The sequence below is a fragment of the Rattus norvegicus genome, chromosome 2 (genome assembly GCF_036323735.1).
Source record: "Rattus norvegicus strain BN/NHsdMcwi chromosome 2, GRCr8, whole genome shotgun sequence".
Taxonomy (NCBI): domain Eukaryota; kingdom Metazoa; phylum Chordata; class Mammalia; order Rodentia; family Muridae; genus Rattus; species Rattus norvegicus.
In genome coordinates, this window is record NC_086020.1 from 221,009,838 (window position 1) to 221,034,818 (window position 24,981).

General features: G+C 43.5%; 1 protein-coding gene across 1 annotated transcript; it reads right to left on the reverse strand.

The window, feature by feature from the left end:
- Positions 1-1,620: 1,620 nt before the first annotated feature.
- On the reverse strand, positions 1,621-24,731 carry Lrit3 (leucine-rich repeat, Ig-like and transmembrane domains 3). Its single transcript, XM_006232007.4, has 4 exons — positions 21,596-24,731; positions 18,247-18,719; positions 5,334-5,639; positions 1,621-3,438 (listed from the first exon to the last, which is right to left on the reverse strand). Exons 1-4 carry the CDS (start codon positions 21,709-21,711, stop codon positions 2,225-2,227), a joined length of 2,109 nt encoding a protein of 702 aa, XP_006232069.1. The 5' UTR covers positions 21,712-24,731; the 3' UTR covers positions 1,621-2,224.
- Positions 24,732-24,981: the final 250 nt, after the last annotated feature.

A 24,981-nucleotide genomic window follows, 5' to 3' on the forward strand; every position in this document is an offset into this window, starting at 1 on the left:
GCCCTTCATTAATCTTTGAAGCCACACTACCTCTTATAATGAGTATAATGCTTATGAAAAGTTTTTTTTAACTAAAAAGTATTTATGATGTCTTTCTTCCGTGTTTGTGGACCCCCTCCAATTTCCCTGTTTTTGTTTTTGTTTTTTCTCTTTTTTTCAGAGCTGGGGACCGAACCCAGGGCATTGCGCTTGCTAGGCAAGCACTCTCCCGCTGAGCTAAATCCCCAACCCCCTGTTTTTTGTTTTTTTTTTTAACCAAAAAAATAAAGTTAAAAAACAAACAAACGAATGAATGAATGAATCCACCAACACTTCTCTTTCAAAAATCTTAAAACATTGTTTTAGGACATGGTCTTTCAGTTCATTTATGTGGTTCATTACTGTGCTGGCTAGTTTTATGTCAACTTGACACAAGCGAGAGTCATCGGAGAGGAAGAAGCCTCAGTTCAGAATTGGCCTGTATAAAATCAGGCTATAGGCAAGCATGTAGAGCATTTTATTAGCTAGTGATTACTGAGGGAGGGCCCGTGTGCCATCCCTGGGTTGGTGGTTCTATAAGAAAGCAGGCTGAACAGACTACTAGGAGCAAGCCAGTAAGCAGCACCCTCCATGGTCTCTGCTTCTGCTCCTGCCTCCACGTTCCTGACTTGTTAGAGTTCCTGTCCGGACTTCCTTTGATAATTAACTGTGATAGTGAAGCTTACACTAAATAAACACTTTCCTCCCTGAGTTGGTTCGGCTATCACAACAATAAAACTCTGGCTAAGGAAATTGTTACACTTACTAATTTGGATGTATTGAACTATCCCTGTGTCTCAGGATAGAGCCAACTCAGCCCTGGTAAGTGATCTTTTTGATATATGTCTATACTTGGTTTGCAAGTATTTTACTGAGTATTTTTGAATCCCTGTTCCCCAGGGCTATTGGCCTCTTTCTCCTTCCGACTTGCATGATGGCTTGTGAGCTTTCTCGCTTTACAACATTGTTTCATTTGTTGCTGTTTCTTTACCTGGTTTGGTGTTAGCATGAACCTGGCTGTGTGGAAGGACTTTGAGAGTGCTTCTCCTGTGTGTGTATGCTTTTGTGTCTTTCTTGGTTTTCTTTGACCCATTCATCGTACAGTAAAGAATGAGCTGTCTAATCTCCAGTCCCAGGGAACCAAATGCCCACTTCCATCCTCTGAGGGCATGGGGCATACACACGTGGTCTCCAAATGTATGTTTGAGCAAAACACCAATCCCTATACAAATGAAAAAATAAAGATAAAGGACAAAACCACTATACCCAATAACAACAACAACAACTGCAAAGAAATCTCAAAGGCCTTTGCTCTCCCCAGAGAATAAATAACACACTGAGACTGAAAAAGCTGAGCTTAGACAGCCCTTTGGCTGCTGTGTATCTCCTGACCCTTAAGGGAGAAGTTTTAAAGGATGAAGAAGAGAAAGCAAAGGAAGACAATGAGATTAAGAGGAGAAGGGGCTGGGGATTTAGCTCAGTGGTAGAGCGCTTACCTAGGAAGCGCAAGGCCCTGGGTTCGGTCCCCAGCTCCGAAAAAAAAAGAACAAAAAAAAAAAAAAAAAAAAAAGAGGAGAAAAATGAAAGAAATTAAGGGGTTAACACATTATGAGACCCATACAGTCTAAAACCACTAATTCTATAGAAAATGTTGTTTGTTATGATCTTTTTTGTACTAAATTTGAATGATATCTAACTGCAAATGATGAGAGGGGAAAAAACTATTTCTAGATACAAACTTCATTAGAATCGCAGTCACACACCAGGCAATGGCGGCAAATGCCCACAGCAAACCCGAAAGCACTTTGAACATTCGGGGCCAATCAGTCTTGGCTGGCTAGGCTCATGTTCTTCCGCTGTTCAAAATATTCTCTCTTCTTAAATGCAGAGTTTGCCTATCTCGGATATCTCCTTGTCAATTCATTTAAGGAACTGGATTTCCCTAAAGTTAAAATCATTGCAAGCTTCTTAAATACCACTGGGAAATTATTTATACAGACGCCCTTCCTGTAATAAAAACCGGGATCATTTGTTGTTTTAGTTGAGATGTTTCTCAACTAAAATTTTTTTAAATATATAAAAAAAATACTCCATTTGCGATTCTCACAGATGGCCCGGAAATCTGTCCAAAAGTCACCCAACAGATGATCCGCGGTAGCCTGCGCTCCCACAAGTCTTTGTTCACGTTCACCTCACCTGTCGAACCTCAGCAGTAATACTCCGCTCTATGGCCATCGCTTTTAAGATTCATCTGAGAGTCCACACTGGACCGGGAGCATAGCAGCAACTTTTCCCCATCATCTTTGTGCCTCCGTGTCCAGAGCTCCCCAATACTCTGTGACCTGGGTGACAGCGTCTCAAATTGGATATACGTCTCTTTTGACAAATCATCTTCCCAGAAAGGATCTGACGTGCACTGCAGTTTGCAGACTTTATATAATAAAAAACAAATTAGGGGCACGACTATAACACAGGCAGAGCTGGTCACCACGATGAGCAATGACCACTGTGAGTCCCGCCCTTCGACTCTGTCGGTAGAGAAGGTGATACACTGATCCTCTCGGGGCCCCACTCCTTTTGGACAGACACATGCCACATACTGACTGCCAGGCTCCAGGCCGTTTATGGTCGCCTGGTTCTTGCCGTAGTCTGCATCCACTAGCAGCAGGTCCTTCTCACCATACTTAGAATATAGCACAGTCACAGCAGACTCCTGTATGCTGCTGCTGCTGCTGCTGCTGCTGCTGCTGCTGCTGCTGCTGCTGCTGCTGCTGCTGCTGCTGCTGCTACTGCTCCAGGTCAGAGTCACACTCGCGCCGGTTTCGCGGGCCACCCTGAGGTCTTTGATAGTGATGTTTGTTTCCATTGGCGCTGCCTGATCCATCAACGCCAACTCTTCTTTCTTACTTGCGCTGAGTGGAGGAAACTTCCTTCCGTTCTTCTCTATCTTTGCGTTGCTTTTCCCACCGGGGTGGAGCAGGGGTGGCCGGTGGCTAGTCCTGACGGTGCTTCCTGAGATGCTGGTTCTTACACTGGTGGTTGCAGAAGCAGCTGAGAAGATGGGAGGCAAAGAGGAGGGGGGAGGAGACAGTGTAGATGTAGAGAGAGCGGCGGCTGAGGAAGTGGGGTGGGAAGAAGTGTAAGAGAGTCCTGGCCATAACCAGGACTTAGACTGAGGGGTTGATCTTCCTAATCCAGGCTGGGGATGGTTCTGTTCAGGGTGCTCTCCAGGGCTTCTTTCTGAAGTATCTGGTGATAGGGTGGTCGTAGCAACACCGACAACTGTCACAGTAACCACAGCCTCTGACGTCCCTGCCAGATTTTTGGCTTTACAGCTGTAATCCCCAGCGTCCCTGTACGTGATACCAGTCAAGCTTAAGATGGACCATCTGACTCCTTCTCCTGGAGACTCCTGAATTACTAGAAGAAAACAAATGTGTACACATGAAATCTAGGACCTGCCAAGTGCTGCAGAGTCTGTCTGTTTGGAAAATGACTGTTTAAACCTGTGTAGGGAGAAAACCAGGAGATCTGGGACATAGTAAGCTTTTGTCTCCCAAGCAGCATACAGTTGTATACAGGGTGAATGGTATGTACTGCCCATGCCTCTGCGTTTGACCAACAAGAGGACAAGAAAACTAATCTTAAAAGCTTCCTCTCCCCTAAGCCACTGCCCAAAGACTATACATGGACTGACCCTGGGCTCCAACCTCATAGGTAGCAATGAATATCCTAGTAAGAGCACCAGTGGAAGGGGAAGCCCTTGGTCCTGCCAAGACTGAACCCCCCGTGAACGGGATTGTTGAGATGAGGGCAGTAAAGGGGGGAGGATGGAGAGGGGAACACCCATATATTAGGGGAGGGGTTAGGGGGATGTTGGCCTGGAAACCGGGAAAGGTAATAACAATTGAAATGTAAATAAGAAATACTCAATTTAATAAAGATGGAGAAAAAACTAAAATGCAAAAAAGAAAAGCTTCCTCTCAGGCTAGAGAGATGACTTGGTGGTTAAGAGCACTGACTATTCTTTCAGAGGTCCTGAGTTCAAATCCCAGCAACCACATGGTGGCTCACAACCATCTCTAATGAGATCTAATGCCCTCTTCTGGTCTGTCTGAAGATAGCTACAGTGTACTTATATATAATAAATAAATAAATCTTTTTTAAAAAGCTCCCTCTCAGTTTTGACTGTGAATCTATTAGACTTTACTTAATTCTTTCTCAAAAAAATATTTTTTGCTCTAATTAAATGCATCTTTCCCCATACCTAGAAGGAACAAAATGTCATTTTCTGGCTTAGAGGAGTTATAACTTTTATTCTAAATCATTCATCCCATATTAGACTCGGGTAAATTAGAAAACTATAAGCTTCCTTCTTTACAGAGTAACATATAAGATATATAGAATATTACAGTATTTCTTTGCTACACATTAAAATTTTTTATCTGAAATCGAGACAGGTTCCTAAAGGATATTATTACAGGAAGCAAGGTGCCAACAGCCCAGATGTGAACTTAAACTTCGGGAGCTAAACTGTAGGTCACCCACTAGCAATCTAGAGGAATATTAAACCTTGACTCTCTGTTCCATCAAGTTTAATTTTTAAACCCCAATTCTAATTTTATTTTGAACAGTCCCAAAACTTCATCCTTCTAATTATCAGAATATCTTTGTTTCAGTGGGCAAAGCCTGGCTTGATCTTCATAGACTTTTAAAAGAATCTAAATAATTAATATTTCTAAAAGTATTTTTGCTCCACCGTAAGCTCTCTGTGTAATTTAGTATTTAAATAGTTGTTCAAAAAAATCATATGAAAGTCTTTGAGTATGTTTCTTATGTTTTACAGTTTAAAATGAGTCTATCCAAGATAACAGAACAAGACAAAAGTCTCGCTAGCAATCGTGTATTTACGTCACATGAAATTTCTACCTAAGGAAAGAAAATGGTTTGATCGATTATTTTTTAGGTATTTCTATAAAGTGATAAAATATTAATCAATAAAACGCACTGTTGAATTCCCTTGCATCCATAGAACTAGGAATATAGTACAGAAGGCCCTGGGTTTTATTCTAAGTGTTGAAACAAAATTTCCTTTGAATTTATAGCGGAAGGTGTAACTTGGCCGTAGAGAACTCGCCTAGCATGCATAAGGCCCCGGGCTCCACTGAAAACAAAGACAGAACTACTACAACCATGTCCTTGCATCCCATGATCCTGGTGTCGTACGAATTAACTAGCCATTTAAATGTACACAAAGACACGAGCTGCAGTCCAGGTTTTTGCAAACGGGTTCCGTGTCCAATGACTAACTATACCTGTAGCGTTAACTGGCGAGCTGTCCGATCGGGTCCACATCAGCTGTGGGGTGGGGTAGCCTTTGGCGTCACACCTCAGCAGAACATTACTCCCCAGAGCAGATGTGATTTTGGTGGCCGACATCATCACGGATGGCTTCAGACACTTTTCCAACTCCACCCTCTGAAACGCGATTCCTTGGAGGTACTCCGGTTCGCTGCAGACCATCAGGGGATCAAGAAGCACAGCAGCGTGGTCGGCGACTTTAGACAGCTCGATCACTTTGGAAATGTGACAGTCACAGAACCAAGGGTTGTCCTGTAAACCTAAAGCACAGAAAGAAAAGGGACATTAAGGGTCATCCTGAGAAGTTTGTAGCACAGCTCGCCTTGGGACAGAAGGTTGCCACATTATCTCTCTCATTAAAGTTATGGGAGGTAGGTTTAGCCCCTGGGAGCTCTAGTGGCATCTGGTTGGTTGGTATTGTTGTTCCTCCTATGGGGTTGCAAACCCTTTCAGCTCCTTCAGTCCTTTCTCTAACTCCTCCATTGGGGCCCCTGTTTTCAGTCCAATGGTTAGCTGCAACCACCCTCATCTGTATCAATAGGGCTCTGGCAAAGCCTCTCAGGAGACACCCATATCTGGCTCCTGTCAGTAAGCACTTCTTGGCATCAAAATAGTGACTGGGTTTGGGAGCTGCATATAGGATGGATCCCCAGGTGGGGCAGTCTCTGGAGGACTTTCCTTCAGTTCCTGCTCCACTTTGTCCCTGCATTTCCTCCTGTGAGCATTTTGTTCTCCCTTCTAAGAAGGATTGAAGCATCCATGTTCTGGTCTTCCTTCTTCTTGAGCTTCACATAATCTGTAATTTTTTTCTTAGGTATTCCAAGCTTTTGGGCTAATATCCACTTATCAGTGAGCGCATACCATGAGTGTTTTTCTTTTTTCTTTTTTTTTTTTTTTTTGGTTCTTTTTTTCGGAGCTGGGGACCGAACCCAGGGCCTTGCGCTTCCTAGGTAAGCGCTCTACCACTGAGCTAAATCCCCAGCCCCCCATGAGTGTTTTTCTGTGATTGGGTTACCTCACTCAGGATGATATTTTCTAGTTCCATTCATTTGCCTAAGAATTTCATGAAGTCATTGTTTTTGATTGTGTAGATGTACCACATTTTCTGTATCCATTCCTCTGTTGAAGGACATCTGGGTTCTTTCCAGCTTCTGGCTATTATTAAAAAGGCTGCTATGGGGCTGGGGATTTAGCTCAGTGGTAGAGCGCTTACCTAGGAAGCGCAAGGCCCTGGGCTCGGTCCCCAGCTCCAAAAAAAAGAACCAAAAAAAAAAAAAAAAGGGCTGCTATGAACATAGTGGAGCATGTGTCCTTGTTATCAAGGACTAAACCACTAGTCAGTGAGTACACATGGAGGAACCCATGGCTCCAGCCGCATATGTAGCAGAGGATGTCATTGTCCAACATCAATAGGAGGAAAAGCCCTTGGTCCTGTGAAGTCTCGTTTCCCCAATGTAGGGGAAGGTCGGGGCGTTGAGGTGGGAGTGGGTGGGTGGGAATGGAGCATCCTTACAGAAGCAGGGGGAGGGGAATAATATTTCAAATGTAAATACATAAAATATCCAAGAAAAAAGTTCTTGGATGGACAGATACAGTCACTGGCATACCTAGCACTTCCTCCACTCGTTACACTTGTGGGTTTACTGCTTATATTATGTTACCTGGGGTCCCAAATTACACAGGAATTCATGCATCCGCGTGTGAATTCCTGACAGTCCCTGCCCCCAGTTGGTTCTAATTGGTAAATAAAGTTGCCAGCAGCCAGTGGCTGGGCAGGGAGACAGAGGTGGGACTTTACCGCTGGAAGGAGAAGGTTAAAATCGCCATGCCAGGAAAGGATAGGATTGAAGATGAGAGCTGTGAAAGACAGAGAATCAGCCATGTGGGAGCCAGGGAAAAGCATCCCCAGGGGCCTCTCCCCGGCTTGGGTCTGGGTAGCAAAGATGGAGGACAGATTTTAGTAAGGAATGATTCAGGAGCATCAGACTGGAGGCATCAGCTATGCAGAAGTTTGAGAGTGGCCCAGCCATTGTGCTGTTTAAGGCATATTAAAATGAAGGCCGTGTGTGTGTGTGTGTGTGTGTGTGTGTGTGTGTGTGTGTGTGTGTTCAAGAATCCAGAGCATTTTGGCGGGTGTTGAGGAATGCATGCTGCTGCCAGTGGGGCAATTTGAGTAGAGCTAATTAATTAATGTTTTATATACTAACCTTTATTTTCACTTAATACCAACAATCCATGTGTGCGCGCACACACACACACACACACACACACACACACACACACCCCACATATATAAAATGAGCATATATATTGGAATATATTATATATGTATATATATTTTTTTTTCTTATTCACTTATATCTCACTCACTGCCCCGCTCCTGGTCATTGAACCCGGGTACCTCAGAATGCCATAAGTATAGGACAGAGATACATAGTCCTGGAGTACTCAGAGAGTGCCTTCCAGCCCATCACAGAGTGCTAAGAGCTGCCAGCACGGCCTGGAATGGGTCATGGGTTTGTGTAACTGGAAGACAAACTGAGATAAAAATGAGGCTTGTGGAATCAGAACCAGCAATAGGAGGAGTTAAGACCAGAAAGCGACTTTGCATGGATGCCATATGTGGTGGCCACCAAAGGGATGTGCCCGAATCTCAGCACAAGAGGGACAGCAGCAAGGAACATACAGGCTGAAGGTTTCCAACCGGGAGTATCTTCAGTATCTGCCTCAGCTTTGGGGACTGTGAGCTGACACCATTTGACTCTCAAGGATCCTGTCATTGAGAGCTTAAAGGAAAGTGATTTACAGTTTCCAGAAAGGAAAAGAAAAATCCTTGTTGTGGAATGGCAGAAGGGTTGGTGGCATTGTCATCGGGGGTAAGTGCGAAGGATAGAACGCATGCTTATGCAGAAGAACGTTCTCTCCTAACGTGAATGCCCCTACGGAATCAAAGCTGATCTGGGGACAGAGCTTCTTGCAAATAGTGAAGGCTGAGGCTGAGGAAGCATTCAGTGTAACCAAAGACACTTGGCTCATCCCCAGCCTCTTCTAAATGACCAGACTAAGAACGGCATTCAGCGTGGTTCTTCAGAACATGCAGTAGGACAAACGTCCTACTAGAGACGCTGTCCTCTAACCAACAGCTTCCTCACAAGCTTGAGACAGGGCTGGCCTTGGAGAATTGTAGTTACAGCTTTTGCTGACGGTCTGGGATCTGAGCTGAGAAGAGAACGTAGAACTGTGGAACTCTGAGAGAGCTGGACACAGAACTGCTGGTTCGTAGGCCCTACATTTTCTCTTCTGCCTACCGGTGCTGTAACAGCAGGTCACGGGGGCTCCCTTTCCTGCCAGGACTGGTTACTTTTTAATCTCCTATTTGAGAAGTTTGTTTTTCTCCTATGGGTGAATAACCTTGAATCCTCTCCTCTTACATTAAATCCTGTGAATCTATGACTAGTTCTCTTTTCTTTGGAATATTGGTGCCTTCACCTGGTTGCGTGCCGTAAGCAGACTTCTTGGTTTATTTGTTTTTCTTTCTTTCTTTCTTTTTAAAAATTAATTTATTTACTTTATGTATCTGAGTATACTGTCACTATCTTCAGACACACCAGAAAAGAGAGGGCATCAGATCCCATTACAGATGACTGTGAGCCCCCATGTGGTTGCTGGGATTTGAACTCAGGACCTCTGGAAGAGCAGTCAGTGCTCTTAACCGCTGAGCCATCTCTCCAGCTCCCCTTTCTTCCTTTCTTTCTTTCTTTTCTTTCTTTCTTCCTTCCTTCCTTTCTTTCTTTCTTTCTTTCTTTCTTTCTTTCTTTCTTTCTTTCTTTCTTATGTTGAATAACTAAATTTGAGTACAAAACCTAATATCTAGACTGAAACTCCAATTCTAATGTTCTCCACAACATTAGACAGTAGCAACAACCTCTCTCGAATGTATGTAAGGACGGCTGCTCTGCCACGGATGTACATACATGTTAACTTACTAATTCATGTAAACTACCTGAAAAAGGTTGTGATAAAAAAATTATATCTGGGGGCTGGAGAGTTGGCTCAGCAGTTAAGAGCACCTGACTGCTCTTCCAGAGGTCCCGAGTTCAATTCCCAGCAACCACATGGTGGCTCACAACCATCTGTAAAGAGATCTGATACCCTCTTCTGGTGTATCTGAAGACAGCTACAGTGTACTTATATATAATAAATAAATAAATCTTAAAAAAATTATATCTATAAACTTTAACCATCCTTCCTAAACATAATACCTTAAACCCATTGTTGATTCAAAGTTTCAAATTGTGAATAAGCTATAGCTAACACAGAGCTGTTGTTGGTATACACAGATTTTCTCTTCTCTAAGCCACACTTTCTGGCTATTGGCAGAGGTTAAATTGTAAGATCAGCACACCTCTACAGCAAACAAATACAATCGAGCTTCAACCTCACTTCATTCTTAGACGCCTGGGTATTCATCCACTGTTGTAAACGCCAGCTGATTGGATATACTCAGGGCAGGTTTAAATGTGATGTGGAAGATGAGTGGAGGTGGGGAGGAAATGGCATCTTCACCAGCCCTACTATGCGTAGGTTCTAAATGGGGCCAGGAAGCCTGATAGAGCAGTCTCCTGAGCCCCTACCTCTTCATCTGCAAGAGGAGAAAACTGAGAAATCTCGAGTTCCCTCTCTCCAGAAATAACGTTTTGTCCGTCTATAAAATAAAAATAATAATCATGGATTGGAGAAATTTAAGCTTGATCAGCAAATTAACACTGCAATCAGTTACCACCAGAATAGCAGAGTGGTATGGTAGAATGCCTGATCTGTAACATTGTAACATTGTTATTCATCAGCTGAGGCATGAAAGGTGCCTGCTCATAAGAACAAGGTGGGCCAGGTGTGGTGGTAAATCCATTTAATCCCAGTACTCAGAAGATAAAGGAAGACAGATCTCATAAACTATGAGTTCAAGACTAGCCTGCTCTATATAGCAAGTTCTAGGCCGGCCAGGGCTCAATAGTGGGACCTGTGTCTAACTGATGAATTGGTTTTATAAATATTAGTTAAGTAATTCACTAGATTTAAAGTAAAAACAAGTTGTCCTGGTTTCATTCCTGTTGGAGTAATAAGGTATACTGCCCAAAAGCGGGGGTTGGGGAGGAAATATTTGGTTTAAGAGTCCATTATCATAGAGAAGTCAAGGTGGATTCTTAAACCATCACATCCACAGTCATAAGCAGAGAGAAGACATGCATGGACCATTGCTTGTTTGGTCTCTTAGTGCTCAACTGGCTTCCTCCATGCGGTGTACTGAGAAACACAACTGTCTGGGAAGGGTCTCCCTTGGTGGGGTCTTCAGTAAATGGGAGAAGGAGAAAAGTCCCGAAAGCTTCCCAATAGGGAAGCACTGGCTCCAGGACTATCTAACCAGGTAGGAGCAGAAACAGACAAGCTGTTCTAAAATAGTTGTTGCTTCCATTTCCCGCCCACCCCGCCATTGTTTGTCATTGTGTGTTGTTGTTGTTGTTTCTGTTGCTGTAGTCTGGTGAGATTTGAATGAGAATGACCACTGTAGGCTCATTTATTTAAACACTTGGTCCCTTGCTGGTGGAACTGTTTGGGAAGGATTGGGAGGTGTGGTCTTGTTGGGTCAGGTGTGTCACTGGGGTTGAGCAGATCCAGTCTGCTACAGGCATATGGATCAGCTGTAGGCACTCAGCAGGTCTGCCTGCCACCCCACTTCCCATCATGACAATCATGGATGATCTGAAGCTGTAAGGAACCCCCCAATTAAAGGCTTTATTGGTAAGTTTTAATAAATTTTCTTTATATGTTTCCTTGCATAGTGTCTCAGCAGTAGACATCTGCTTTCTCCTCTGAGTGTACGTGGGGGTTGAATCCTCAAGAGAAGGTTGTTCCCTAAAAGACTCTATGTTAGCCCTTATACCTGGCTGGCAAGAGTATAAACTACAGCAGCCACTATGGAAGTCACTGTGGAGGCCCCAGAAAACAAACAAGTAAACAAGCAAAAAAACATTAGACTACCAAATCGCTCAGGAGTATCCCTACAGGGGACACACCCAAAGGACTCTATGTCAGCACACCTTGGACACACACATACTCATGTCTACTGTCTGTCATACTATCACAATAGCCAAGACATGGAACCGGCATGGATATCCACCAGCAGACAAGACGATAAACAGAATGTGGTGCATACACACAACAGATGCTTTTCCAGATGCAAAGAAAAAGCAGAATCATGGCATTTTTTTTTCAGGAAATTGGATGAGTTGGAAACCATTGTGTTAATGAAATAAGCCAGGCTCGGAAAGACAAGCACTGTGTGTTTTCATTCAGAATCTGGGTAGATACATATATGTATGTATAGGTCACGAAAATAGAAAAGGGACCAGGAGAGGGGAGGGAGATACTGTGAGTGGGGAGGAGAGACATGGAAATGAAATGCAGCCTGAAGGCAGTGGGAGGATGATTTGGGAAGGAAGGAGACGAGCAAAAGAGGAGTGAGAGGTATGGAAGGGAGGTCAGTGTGTGTGTGTGTGTGTGCATGCGTGCATGTGTGTGTGTGTGAATATGAGCAAAGTGTACATGTGAAATGTATACATGTGAAATGTGTACATGTGAGAACCCTACATACATGCAAAACTAGTTTAAAAGTATGTAAAAAAAAAAAAGAAAGACCTTTCATATAAAGCTAGAAGACACAGCCAATGCAGTAGGGCACATCATTGTGACCAGGAAACACAAGAAGTGTGCAAATAGTCAAGCAATATGACTCCAAAGATCAACAATATCAAAATGACAGAACTGCCGGACAAGCAACTCAAAAGTCTAATTTTGAAAATAACGACCTCCTTGAAAATACCAATAAACAGATGACTGAAAAAGTCAATCCAAGTCTTATATGAGAAATTTTCTAGTGAGGTAAAGATTCTGAAAAGAGACCTGACAGACAGTTCAAATACAAGACAAGATTCAAAGTCATCGCTGGGGATTTAGCTCAGTGGTAGAGCGCTTACCTAGGAAGCGCAAGGCCCTGGGTTCGGTCCCCAGCTCCGGAAAAAAAAAAAAAAAGATTCAAAGTCATCAGAGAGTGTCACCAAAAGAATAAATCCAGGAGAAGAATATCAGGCATTGGAGACAAGAGTGATGAGATATTACATTTGGATAGTGACACACAAACACACACACACACACACAGACACACACACACACACACACACACAGACACACACACACACAGGAGACAATCACCATAACCTTCAAGCTCTCTGAGGCATGTCTAAGAAACCAAACACCCAAAGCTTTGACACAGAAAAAGATAAGATACAGTTTAAAAGTAATGTAGTTTAGCAGAAAACTTCCCTACTACAGGGGGAAACCTGTCCCAACTAGATGTGAGAAGAAAAGAACCTCTCTGTGTTCTATGATAGTTAAAATTTCAAGAATACAGAACAAGGAAAGATATCGAAAGCTGTAAGCCGAAAGCACCAACTGTCAAGCACAAAGTTACGCCATGAAGTCACCTATCAGAATAACAGCCTCTCAGGACGGAACTTGGCGGTCATGGAGTAATGCATTACAAATGCTGAGAGCAGATATTCGCCAACCTAGCAAAGCTGTCTCTTAAAACTGATGGATGAACAGAGCTTCCAAGTTAAACACAAACACAACTTACAACCACTGCACAATTTACTGCAGAAGACATCGGGAGGAATCTTACGAATATCATAGGAGAAAAAGAGATCCACACACACATGAGAGATAGGAAAAGAATATACTTCACAGAAGAAAAGGAGATTTAGAAAAAGTTAAATATTATGATTCGCTAAACCAGAAAAACCTCTAAAACAGTGGTTCTCGACATGTAGATCTTGACCCCTTTGGCAAACTCTATCTCCCAACACATTTTACAGTTATGAATTAGGAAGCAAAAATAATTTTATTGTTGGGGGTTGCCACAATGAAGAACTGTATTAAAGGGCCACAGCATTAGGGAGGTTGAGAACCACTGTTCTAAAATGATCCTTCTGCATCAACTTGTATAGATACCATTCCAAAACAGATCCGACATATTTAATGTAAGACCTGAAGCAATGAAGCTACCAGAGGAAATGTCAAGATACAGGCATAAACAATGAATTTCTGAATAAAATTCCAATGCCTCAAAAAGTAATAGCAAATAAGAACACTAAACAGAATCAGGTTCTCCCAAAAGCATGAGGAGAGTAACTGCAGCACAACCCACAATCCTCCTCCTCTTCCTCCTCCTCCTCCTCCCCCTCCTCCTCCCCCTCTTTCTCCTCTTCCTCCTCCTTCTCTTCCTCTTCCTCTTCCTCTTCTTCCTCCTCCTCTTCCTCCTCCTCCTCTTCTTCTTCTTAATAAATTTTACATATATAGTTTTATTACTTGTCAAATATCACTACCCACAGTCAGAACCCTTATATTCTTATTAATAAAACCTTTTTATAGCTTACATCTATACTTTCTTTTTTATTGAAATTTTTAAATTTATATTTCAATGCTATCCCCATTCCTGGTTTCCTGTTCATAACCCCCCCATCCCACACCCCTCTCTCTTCTTCTATAAGGGTGTTCCCCCTCCCCAACCACCCACCCCTTCCCGCCTCCCTGCCCTGACATTCCCTTACACTGGGGAATCTAGTCTTGGCAGGACCAAGAGCCTCTCCTACCATTTGTGCCCAACAAGCCCATCCTCTGCTACATATGCAGCTGGAGCCATGGGTCAGTCTATGTGTAGTCTTTGGATGGTGGTTTAGTCCTTGGGAGCTCTGGTTGGTTGGTATTGTTGTTCATAGTTGCAAGCCCCTTCAGCCCCTTCAACCCCTTCAATCCTCTCTCTTCTTCTAATGAAAGGAAATTCAGGGGCTCAAGAAAGAGGGAAACTTGTCTAAGGTTACACAACCGGGCAGGCAGGATTTGAACTCAAGTGTCTGGATCTTAAAGCATTCAGTAGGCCACCTTGTTGTGACTCACACCACACTCAGCTCTTGGCCACCTTGGGATGACGATGATTCTTTTCTTCTGATTCCACACCAGCTAAAGCACAAAGAGATTACCTCTTTGATTTCTTAAGTCTCTTAGAGTCCTGACTAGCCCCACATTTCTTTTAGCCTCCTAATCTAATAAACCTTCTAGCACAATTCATCTCTGTCAACTAAAAATATCCACACATTTGGGCAATGGCTCTAAGCTGTCTGGAGTGCAGACACCTGTACAGGGAAATATTCAAGAGTTAGAACATTAACCGCTCCATTCATACTTTAAAACAATTATTAAAATGTGTCAGTTATGAAAAAATTAAAAGTCAGCCCTACTGGTTACATAGGAAAGTTATATAAACCAAGAGGAAAGATTTTCTAATTCCTCAATAACATGAAGTCTGTTTGTTTCCATCTAAACATCTAAGGTCCAAGTTGCAGATTTTTAAGATGCGAATTAAACGTAGTTATATGAGAACTGACCCAGTTCATTTCGTCTGCCTGGTGTTCTTCCTCGTGGGGATAAAGGTACAAGAAGCTGCTAAGGTTAAACTGTTACTTGAATTCCTTGAAGGAAATACACAGTGATTTGCATTAATAACTTCACGACAGTTCTTGGATGGGGCCACTGGTTGCGGCTTTATCCCTTCTCAGAGAGAAATTCAGTATTTTTTATGCATCGGAATAGTTGGATTAAATTGGCTATTTCAGTGTGTGTTTGGGAAGTCAGAAACAGATCCCTGTACGAAGCTTATTATTCTCTTCAAAGAGAGAAGAGACCCCGTTTAGCTTTGTGTAGGCTGCGGTGTAGAGCCGTGCGATGGGAAAGGAAAGCCTCTTCACAAATGATGCCCTGCTTTGCACCTGCGCAGAGACTCTTCTGAGGTGAGCCTTAAGTCGTAAGCATAGAAGATAAGGACATAACGCTAAAAACTGAATTTAAAGACTCTGCCTATAAAGAAAGCAGAGTCTCTCTGTCATCTTGTGGTGCAGAGATATTTCTGAAACGGTTCCCAGGAAGCTCTAAGAGTAAAATAATAATAAGTCACTTGCCATCAAATTTTAAATAGTCCTTACCAAATACACTACATAGATGTGAATGGGTCAGCCAGAATGAAAGTGTTTATAATTCACATAATCGATTAAAGAGATAGATCCAGTGGTAAAGGCCAATGGAAAATGACCCTTAAAAACAGCAGAAGACCTGGACAGAGAGTACGTGCGTGGAGGATTACGTGCAAATGATTGGGGAGAAAAACCGGTAACCTGGTGTGACATCATTAGTCACTAAGGCAAAGCGAAATGATTCAGCTACTTGATTGGTCTGCTGACTCCCCGGAAGAGCTGAAATAAAGGCTCGGCATTGCGAAGTGTACGGGAGGACACAGAACAACCAGGCTGTCCCACAGGGCCAGGGCAAGGCATAGCGCTAAGTACCCGCTTTGGAAAATGGGCAGTTTCTTTTTTTTTTTAAATTTAGAGAATACTTTATTAGTTTTTGTAATCAAACCCACGTAGATAAGACCTTACATATTTAATACAGTGCGTTACCCCTGTACAAATGGAAAAAACTTAAGTTCAACATTTCTAGACCAATATGGCTGTTAATTTCTGTACAGTGCCAACTCAACACAGTAAACGGGGATACTTTTTTCCAAAGTTGACAGCACAGCTAAAGTTTCCAAAAATTCAAATTATATATCTGTATATATATATTTATATTTATATAAAAAGACCAATAATAGCAGTGTGTTATGCATCAACAGCAGCAACAGCTTTTCCAGGTTCTGCAGTCATCTGAACAAAACTGTAGAGACATCCAGCACACTCCATTAAAAAAAAAAAAAGTAAAAAAACAAAACCCGAGAAAACAGCACAATTCTGTTACTCTTGTGGTACCTGGCACCATTTTTTTTTTTAAATTAGCTTCTCAATCATCATCTGGGCAGTTTCTTTAAAACGTACACACTCCGCCACTCTTTAACACAGCAGTGTTGACCTTAGGTACTTATGCAAGAGAAATAAAAATACACACCACATAAGACCGTTTTGTGGGAGCATTTAAAGTTGTATGAGAGTATTTAAATTCATAAAGGCCCCCAAATTGGAAAGGGTAAAGTGCCCAATCAGGGGAAGGCTGAACACTGGTTCGTACAGTGAAGTTCTGCAATAAGACACCGCTGACAGGTGACATGAATGGGTCAGCCTTGGAAACAGCTGCCGAGGGGCAGAAGCCAGGCACGGGCATGCGTGGCACAGGAGGCGCCATTCCTGTAGCTTGCTAGAGCAGGAGATGGAAATCAGCATAGCGGCTCCACAATGTGACAGCGGCACGAGCGCGAGAGATGAGGATCATGGCCATGTTAAGTGATGGAATATCCTGTGTCTTGATGAAGGTATCGTTGTCAAGGGCATGCCTCTGTAAGAATTTACTGAATTGTATACTTCAGATCTTGCACTTCACAATGTACAGAGTATATGTCAGTCCCTCAATTAAAAAAAAACTTATAAAAGATCAATGATGTCTGTGGAGATGAATGACAAATTTGAGACTTGATGCTACCTCCTTCCCGGCTGTAAAAGAGGGGGTGACAGTTATAGACCTGCCCCCCACCCCTGCCAGGCTGTTGTGATGGCAAGAAGTCAGGGTGTATCCATAGGTATTGGAAATGGTTGTTGAACTAAATTAATGCCTTTGGGGAATTCTGTGAAAACATTCAGACTGCCCCTGCCCTTCAGGCAAATTCTACTATGTTTACAAGTGATTGGGCACCAATTAAAGAAAAAACAACACTGAATAAACATTTGGTGCTTTGTCTAACTATTAGGTTGTCCCTCTAAGGTTCAACAGTAGATGATGTCTTACATACGTGCCTGTGTAAAGAGCTGGAAACCTACCAGCACTATAATTTTTAACCTGAATTCCACAACTCCAGTTTAGGGTTTTATCCGTACATTAAAATGTTCTTTCTAAGTTGGTGCTTTTACTCACCTAGATGGAGAGAACAACTCAAAGCTTGTCCCTACTTCTTCTCTTTTAATTAAAGACACAATCTGAAAAGATCGTCCAAGTGAACTTACACTCCACACCACGTCACAGAGAAATGGGAACAGGCCCACGGGACTTAGACTCCTACCTCAGCGTCCCCACCGCGAATCGGAGCAAATGGCTTAACTGTGTCTTACGACTTTATCTGTAAATATTATTAAACGGTCCTTTCCACAGGTATGACCCAAGACCAGAAGAGCATATAGAATCTCCAACACCCCGCACCAAGATAGGGTTTTTCTGTGCAGCCCTGTCTAGCCCTCTGTGGAGAGGTTTAACAAAAGCAATGGTACCCCGTCCACCCTGAAGGACCCAGTAAGAACAGAGCAGCAGAGAGTAGCTGTGTGTACACTGGTGTGATCATATGAGTGTAGCAGGTAAACTCTCAGATCGAGAGCAGCTTTCTCCCCATGCACATACACATACATGCACATACATGTGCTCACATACCATTACATATTACAGGAAACACAGCTAAGCATGTATAGATTAACTGAATTCAGGAGGTGGAGTGTAACTCGGTGATGTATGCTTATATACTTAGCAGGTGCAAGACCTTGAATTAAATCCTTGGTCTCATACACACACACACACACACACACACACACACACACACACACACACACACGAACACACACACACACACACACACACATGAACACACACACATGAACACACACACACACGAACACACACACACACACATACGAACACACACGCACATGCATGCGCCCCCACACACCCTTAAAACTACATAACAAGGCACCTATGCATAAGATGCCCAGGAGCTTTCAAACCTACCAAGAATAATTCTTTTCGGTGGAAGGTCCGGGCTTCTAGAAGGTGTCATCGCTAAATGAGACCAGCTGTCCAGGAAATCAGGTGGCAGTGTGGTTAGTCTGTTGCTTGACAAATCCAAGCAGGTAAGGTTCCTGAGATATCTGACCGCCTCATTTGTCACACTTGTTATTCTGTTATTGTGCAAGTCCAGCGTCCTCAGGTGGGGCATGTCCAGCAGAGACGCCCACGGGAACTCGGTCAGAGAATTCCCATCCAAACGCAACTCGTGCAGCTGCTTTAGGTTGTAGAAGCTCCTGGTCTCTATGCTGGCCACCGAGTTGTAAGTCAGCCAGAGGTACTGCAGCTCCACCAGGTAGTAGAAAGCCTCGGCGGGGATCCTGCGGACCACGGTCTTCTCTATACGGAGCTTCGCGGTGTCCACGGGAAGGTTTGTTGGGACTTCATTCATATCCAGGTCGTTACACAACACCGACCTGCCATCACAAGAGCAATGTGAGAAGATCTACTCCCCGTGACTCACTTTAAAAGCCTTGTATGAAACATGCGTGTCTTTCATTCCCTCCTGGTTTCTACCTAACATTTGTTTACTCTGGAAGCCTATTTATCCATAATGTCAATATTGCATCATCACCATCATCATCACCACCATCATCATCATCTCCTTCCTCAACATTACCACAATGTGGAAACCATTTGACTGAACCATACAGAATGGACATTTTCATCGTTAAAATTGATCAATTATGAGCAATGTCGTGGTGTTAATGGACATTTATAGAGGTTTTTCGTGCCAGGCTTTAGAAACACTGCTCATATCCATTTCTTTGTCAGTCATCATGGCTTCCCCAAGAGGAGGATAGTGGATAACAGAATAAAGGAAGTCGAGCTCTTCTGTCTTCACTGTGGCTGGAGACTGCTGCTTCACCCAACGCACGTCCCCATCACCCCGTTGTCAGCTTATGATTGACTTAAATGGATGTAAAATTCTATGTGTTCCTGGCACATAAGTTCTCAGCCAGCATTTGCTGCTGTTACCAACAACTGATTAAACATCTAAAATGATCCGTGCCCTCCAGTGGTAGACAATGTCTCCCTGCCAACCAGCCCGTGGGATGCTATGGAACGACCTGTCCAGCCTGCTTCTGTCAGACTCCAAAGTGAATCTCGTTTAAAAAAATCACCAGTGTTAGAAGAATCTGACCAAAGCCGTGAACTGGGGCTTGGGATGGACCTCTGTCATAGAGTATTTGCCTGGCATGCTGCAATCCCTTCATTAGGTCCTCAGCACAGCGTATACCAGGCATGGTGCTCACCTGTAGTCACATTAATCAGGGGTCAGAGGTAGGAGAATTAGACAGTCAAGATATTCTGAGGCACAGAGAATTCCAAGGTAGCCCAGACTACATGAGAGCCTATCGTTAAAATAAAATAAAATAATAATAAACTGACCCTTTTATGAGAGAACCACTTATGGAGGCAGGGGCAGATGTCAACGCATTTCTTTCTGCAGAAGGAATAGACCAGAAACCAAACATATTCCTTTTGGCAGTCCTTGTTCAAGTCATTCTCTGAACTTGTTTGTTAGTACTAATAGAGTAGAAAAAGAACCTGACCCATGGGTTTAAATGTGAGGAATCTCAGATTTTAGAGTCATTCCAGCCTCAAAACTGCCTATTGATTCCCCACACCCATCTGAATTCCCAACCTGAATAAGCAGCTTTGAAAAGAAAACAATGTCCGGATTGTGATTGGTCACAATAAAATGACCATCAGGTAAACACTTCCCAGCAAGCCCGTGAATTTAACACAGATAGCCCATGAAGTCCACAGGGGCAAGCAGGGTGGAGCCACAAGTCACTGCTGGGGACACATTCTTTCTGTTACTTTAGAAGACTGTGTGAACCTCAGCATGTCTCTGGGGCACTTCACAAACCTCTGTGTTGCTTTGCCCCAGCATGGTGGCAGGATGCACTCCTGAGGTAAGCATTTCAGCCATCACAGGGAGAAGCTGAGCTGCACCTTGATTGGCTCACTGACTGCATCAGGGGTGCTGAGACCCAGGACGACTCAGTCACTTGTCCCTGGGCAGTTTTGTTTCCTCACTTACACATGACAGGTATTGAACTAGCATCCTCTGAGAGATCTAATCAGACATAATGTTCCATGGCGTTTGTAGGACCCACCATAATGGGGCCACCACAGAGAAGAAGACATTCTGGCAATGTTTTTAGAAATTCCTTGGCCTGGTCATTGAGTGCTGTAAATCTTTGGGATAACAGGTGCTAACCCGTGTTGTTTCCACTGCATCTTACTTCTCAGGAAATGTCTCAAAAAGGGTACCAGGGTTGACTAAAAAATATTCACAAAGAAATTTAATTGAAACATCATCAACATCAATATCGCCATCATCACCACTACCATCATCATCGTCGTCGTCATCATCTTCAACATCATTGTCTTCTGTGTTGGGCATCAGATGCCTGTCCTTAGACCTGTCAGGTGTGTGTTGTACCATTGAGCTATATTAATTAATTATCAATATAGCTAAATTTTAATTATTATTTGATTAAAGTTGCATTATTCTTATATTAGGCTTTGCTTCAGAAACTCATTATTTCAACTAGCAAAATCACAAGAATGCATTTATTTTATTTTAGTAAATACTCTGAAAAATACTCTTAAAAAACCAGAGTCTCCCATATTTGGCTAGTAAGAGTTCTGTTTTCTATTTGCCTATATGTAAAAGGATTTATGTGCATCCTAAACAAATTATAATTTTTGCTGTGTTAAAGCAACATAGAGACTTAACAACGTCTATGAGGGCCTAACAAAATCTGCGACAGGTGGTATTTTCCAGACATCTTCACTTTCATAAATCAACCTCACCAACTTCACTCTTGCTCTCCTACCACCAAGTTGTTAGTAATCCTCAGGTGCAATCGGAAGCACTGGTAGCGGACGACGTCAACAAGCCCACAGCTCCTACCCAACCTCCCTCTCTGTGCTTTCTGTAACAAGTCTGAGCTCCCGCCCCACCATGGAACATGGTTTGCTCTCCAGAGAAGGGTATCATGTGCACATAGGTATAACAAACATGTTTGTAAGACAGGAAGTGCTTTTGGAATGTCAGAGACCCGTGTGAGGCTTCTGAGAGGTAGGTATTGCCCACAATAAGAATAGTAAGGCGTTAGACAACCAGCTAATAAAAACTGAACCAAGTCTCACAAGTTTAAACTGCCTCTCATTTTTAACAAATAATTTGCCCTCATAAAATTAGGCTGATCAGTCTGGGTCCTTTTTTAATTTAACCAGGATAATCAGAATATTAGTAGCAAGGAGAGAGGCGTACCTTGATCCTGAGCCTTCGTGTCTGCCGTGATATTCACAGGAGCACTGAGAAGGGCAGGTACAATTCACTCCTCCCAGGAAGCTAAGCACAAGGCACAGGCAGGCAAAGAGCCACATAGCTCCAAGGTGGCTCTCTGAACAAAAGGTAAGGTCCAAACCAAGAGCATGCAGAAGCTGTTGCACCGGGAATGCCGGCCGACATTTAGTATCAGCAGCTTAGTGGGATTAGCTGAGATCTGAAGTTACTTAACCTTCAAGTGTCTTGCAGGGGATCAATCCGCCCAGCCTTTGAACGTGGGCTCAGCCAAGTAACACACTTGCTAAGGGAAGTGAAAATCAAACCATCAGGTCAATTCAATAGTCTCCCACGTCTAGATTTGCAAGGAAACCCACCTCAGGCACCTTTCCTATAGATGGAACTTAAAAACTTTCCTGGAGCTTCTGTGGCTTAAAAACAGAACCGGTGTTACAAAGTATCAGTATCTTGGCCTATGCTAAGATTTTTCAGTAGTTTCTTTATACAGACATGGTCCCCTTTTTCTTTTTGCATCTTCACCAGCAAATGTGACTTTAATTCAAATTTACTTCAAATATAGTTACCAGTCTTGCCCAGATTGCTCATCTCCCCAATACCAAGTAAGCTAGACATATATACTGTTGCCATAAGACCCTTCAACCCACTCCTGATGTGTCAGAGCTACAGCTCCAGTGAGAACAAGTCCCGAGTCTCTCCCAGATCCTTGAGGTATGCATAAGATGTGCCCAAGAGTGTTCATTTCTAATGAAGGTAATGGCCTCTGTTCAAAGCTATATTTAATTCTGAGTCTGGGGCATCAAAATCCTATTTAAGGATGGACTGAGGGCTAGGGTTGCAGCTCAGTCAGAAGTGTGCCTGCCTGGAATGGACAAAGCCTGGGTCCTATCTCCAGTACCACATAAAACTGCGTTTTGTGGCACGTGCCCGTAAACTCAGCATTTGAAATGTAAAGGCAGGAGGATCAGATGTTCAAAGTCATCCTCAGTCAATACCATGTTGGATTGCACAGGAGGATCTCAGACAGTCAATTGCTTTTAGTCCTTTAGTAGCATTTAGCAAAAATAATTTTTGAGACATTATCTCAGTATGTAGACCAGGCTGGGTTTGAACTCAAAGAGACCTGCCTGTCCGAAAAGCACACACCACTCCACCCAGCTGCAGAGAATACAATTTTAACCTAAGAAACTACCTACTTACCTACCTACCTACACACACACACACACACACACACACACACACACACACACACACACACAAATACACACACAAACACACACACTGAATAATCCATGAGGATGATGGAAAGGCTTTATCTAATCCTCATAGACTGTGATTCTGCCTATCATACTCAACCATAAAACCTTGAGAAAAGAGAACCAGTTCTGTAAAAATAAGAGTATTACAAGACACGTTATCAAACTCCAATAGAATTTATTATCTAACTGGAGTCTGGAAAACATTGCTGAATTTAAAAACACCGTATCACAGCTGTTCGGAGACTACATAATTCGATGGTTCACCAAATATTTACCGAGAACTTGCCAACCTCGGAACCGAGGACTAGAGGTACAAAGATAAGCCACACATGGTTGCAGTGAGCACAAGAGAACACCATGTTCAGCCAGTGCAGTCAGGCAAAGCTGTCTTGTTGGGTGGCACCTGAGCTCCCTCCTGAGCAAGCAGAGGGAAACAGGAAAGAGTGCAGTGTGTGTGTGTGTGTGTGTGTGTGTGTGTGAAGCTTCAAGAGAACCTCAGAAAGACACAAGCGCTTTCTGTTGCTCAGGACTAAGTGGCCGAGGCTGAGGAAGGGCCTCAGATGCCCGGCTAAAGAGCCCGAGTTCAGCTTCCAGGCAGCAAAAACAGAAAGGTTAAGCCGTGAGTGGCTCATCAGATCAACAGATTAGTGGGATTTCTTGGTAGCTGTGTTGACAAAGGGGTTTAGAGCCGGCAGGAAGGCAGCTGGTGGCTCTAGGTGGGCACCGGTGGTTATGGTCCCAGCAAGCCGCCACCGTCAACCCCAGTGTGCTGACAGGAGTGTGGATAAGGTTTCGGGAAACAGAGGGTTGATTGGGTGTAGGTGGGATGAAGACTGGATTTAAGAACAACCCCAGGGTTTCCCTGCTGGGGGTGCAGTGATGGGTGCAAGCTCTGGCTTTTAAAGGTTGGTAGCTCTGAGCTATTGAGCTCAAGAGAGGGAAAATAGGCTGGTGGCAAAACTCTGCGCACTCAGTGACCAAAAGGTCTGTGCGTTGTCAGGTTTATGGATGCTCTGACCTAGAGGAGAAGGATGTGACCAGCTGAGAAGAACAAAGCGATATAGAGATAAGCCTCCAAGCTAGGAAGCCCAGGAGCTATAGGGAGCCAGATTCGAAGCTGAGTCGGTCTCACTGTATAGATTAGTTGATTGACATGGTGTTAAATATTAGTGCGACAATGAAGTCCTTCACGTTAAAGTGAAATTATCCCTTGTTTGTCGTTAGAAATGAACTCAAAGCTAGAACCCGTAATCAATTCTCTGGGTAATATGGTAGATACTGTCTCACGCCATCTAACTGTTCTGTGACTAAGCAGAGACCCTTGTCTCTGTAAGCAGCTTAACTGTGGGGGCTGAATGAGCCAAGGGCTCCTGGCACAAAACCCCCAGAGCTCTCCAGGAACACATTTTAATGTTGCCACTGGAGGATTACAGAACACTGAAAACTCTCTCTGGGCTTTGGTGAGGAGGCCTTGAACTTTGCGGCTGAGACAGCCAGACTTCCTTCACGGGCATGGCGGTAAACTTCACAGGACACAGAATCACCTGGAGAATAAATCTATGGTGATGTCTGTGAGCAACTGTCTAGATTGGGGTAACTGGAGTGGAAAGAAGCATCCTGAGTGTGGGTACTACGTGAGGTCTTGGGCTGAAAGGGGAGAGCGAGTGAACTCCAGAATTGATGTCATTCTGCTTCCTGTCTGTAGATACTGTGTGACCAGCTGCCATGCTGAATTCAATTCCCTCCAACTGTGAACCAAAATAAACCCTGCCTCCCTTCAGTTGCTTTTGCCACCGCAGGCTCCTGAAAGTTTGGTCAGAAAGATTTGCAGCCACCAAACCCAGACACTTGCTGATGCCAAGAAGTGCTTGCTGACAGGAGCCTGATATGGATGTCTCCTGAGAGGCTCTGCCAGAGCCTGACCAATACAGATTCAGATGCTTGCAGCCAACCATTGGACTGAGCACAGGGACCCCAATGGAGGAGTTAGGGGAAGGACTGAAGGAGCTGAAGGGGTTTGCAACCCCATAGGAAGAACAACAATACCAGCCAACCAGATACCTCAGAGCTCCCAGAGACTAAACCACCAACCAA

Excerpts from the sequence above, each read along its gene's own strand:
- Lrit3 (XM_006232007.4), bottom strand. The coding sequence starts at position 21,711 with ATGTGGCTCTTTGCCTGCCTGTGCCTTGTGCTTAGCTTCCTGGGAGGA. Across the intron at positions 18,720-21,595 it reads CACGAAGGCTCAGGATCAAG|GTCGGTGTTGTGTAACGACC; the intron begins GTACGCCTCTCT and ends TTGTGATGGCAG. Across the intron at positions 5,640-18,246 it reads ACCGAAAAGAATTATTCTTG|GTTTACAGGACAACCCTTGG; the intron begins GTAGGTTTGAAA and ends TCTGTGCTTTAG.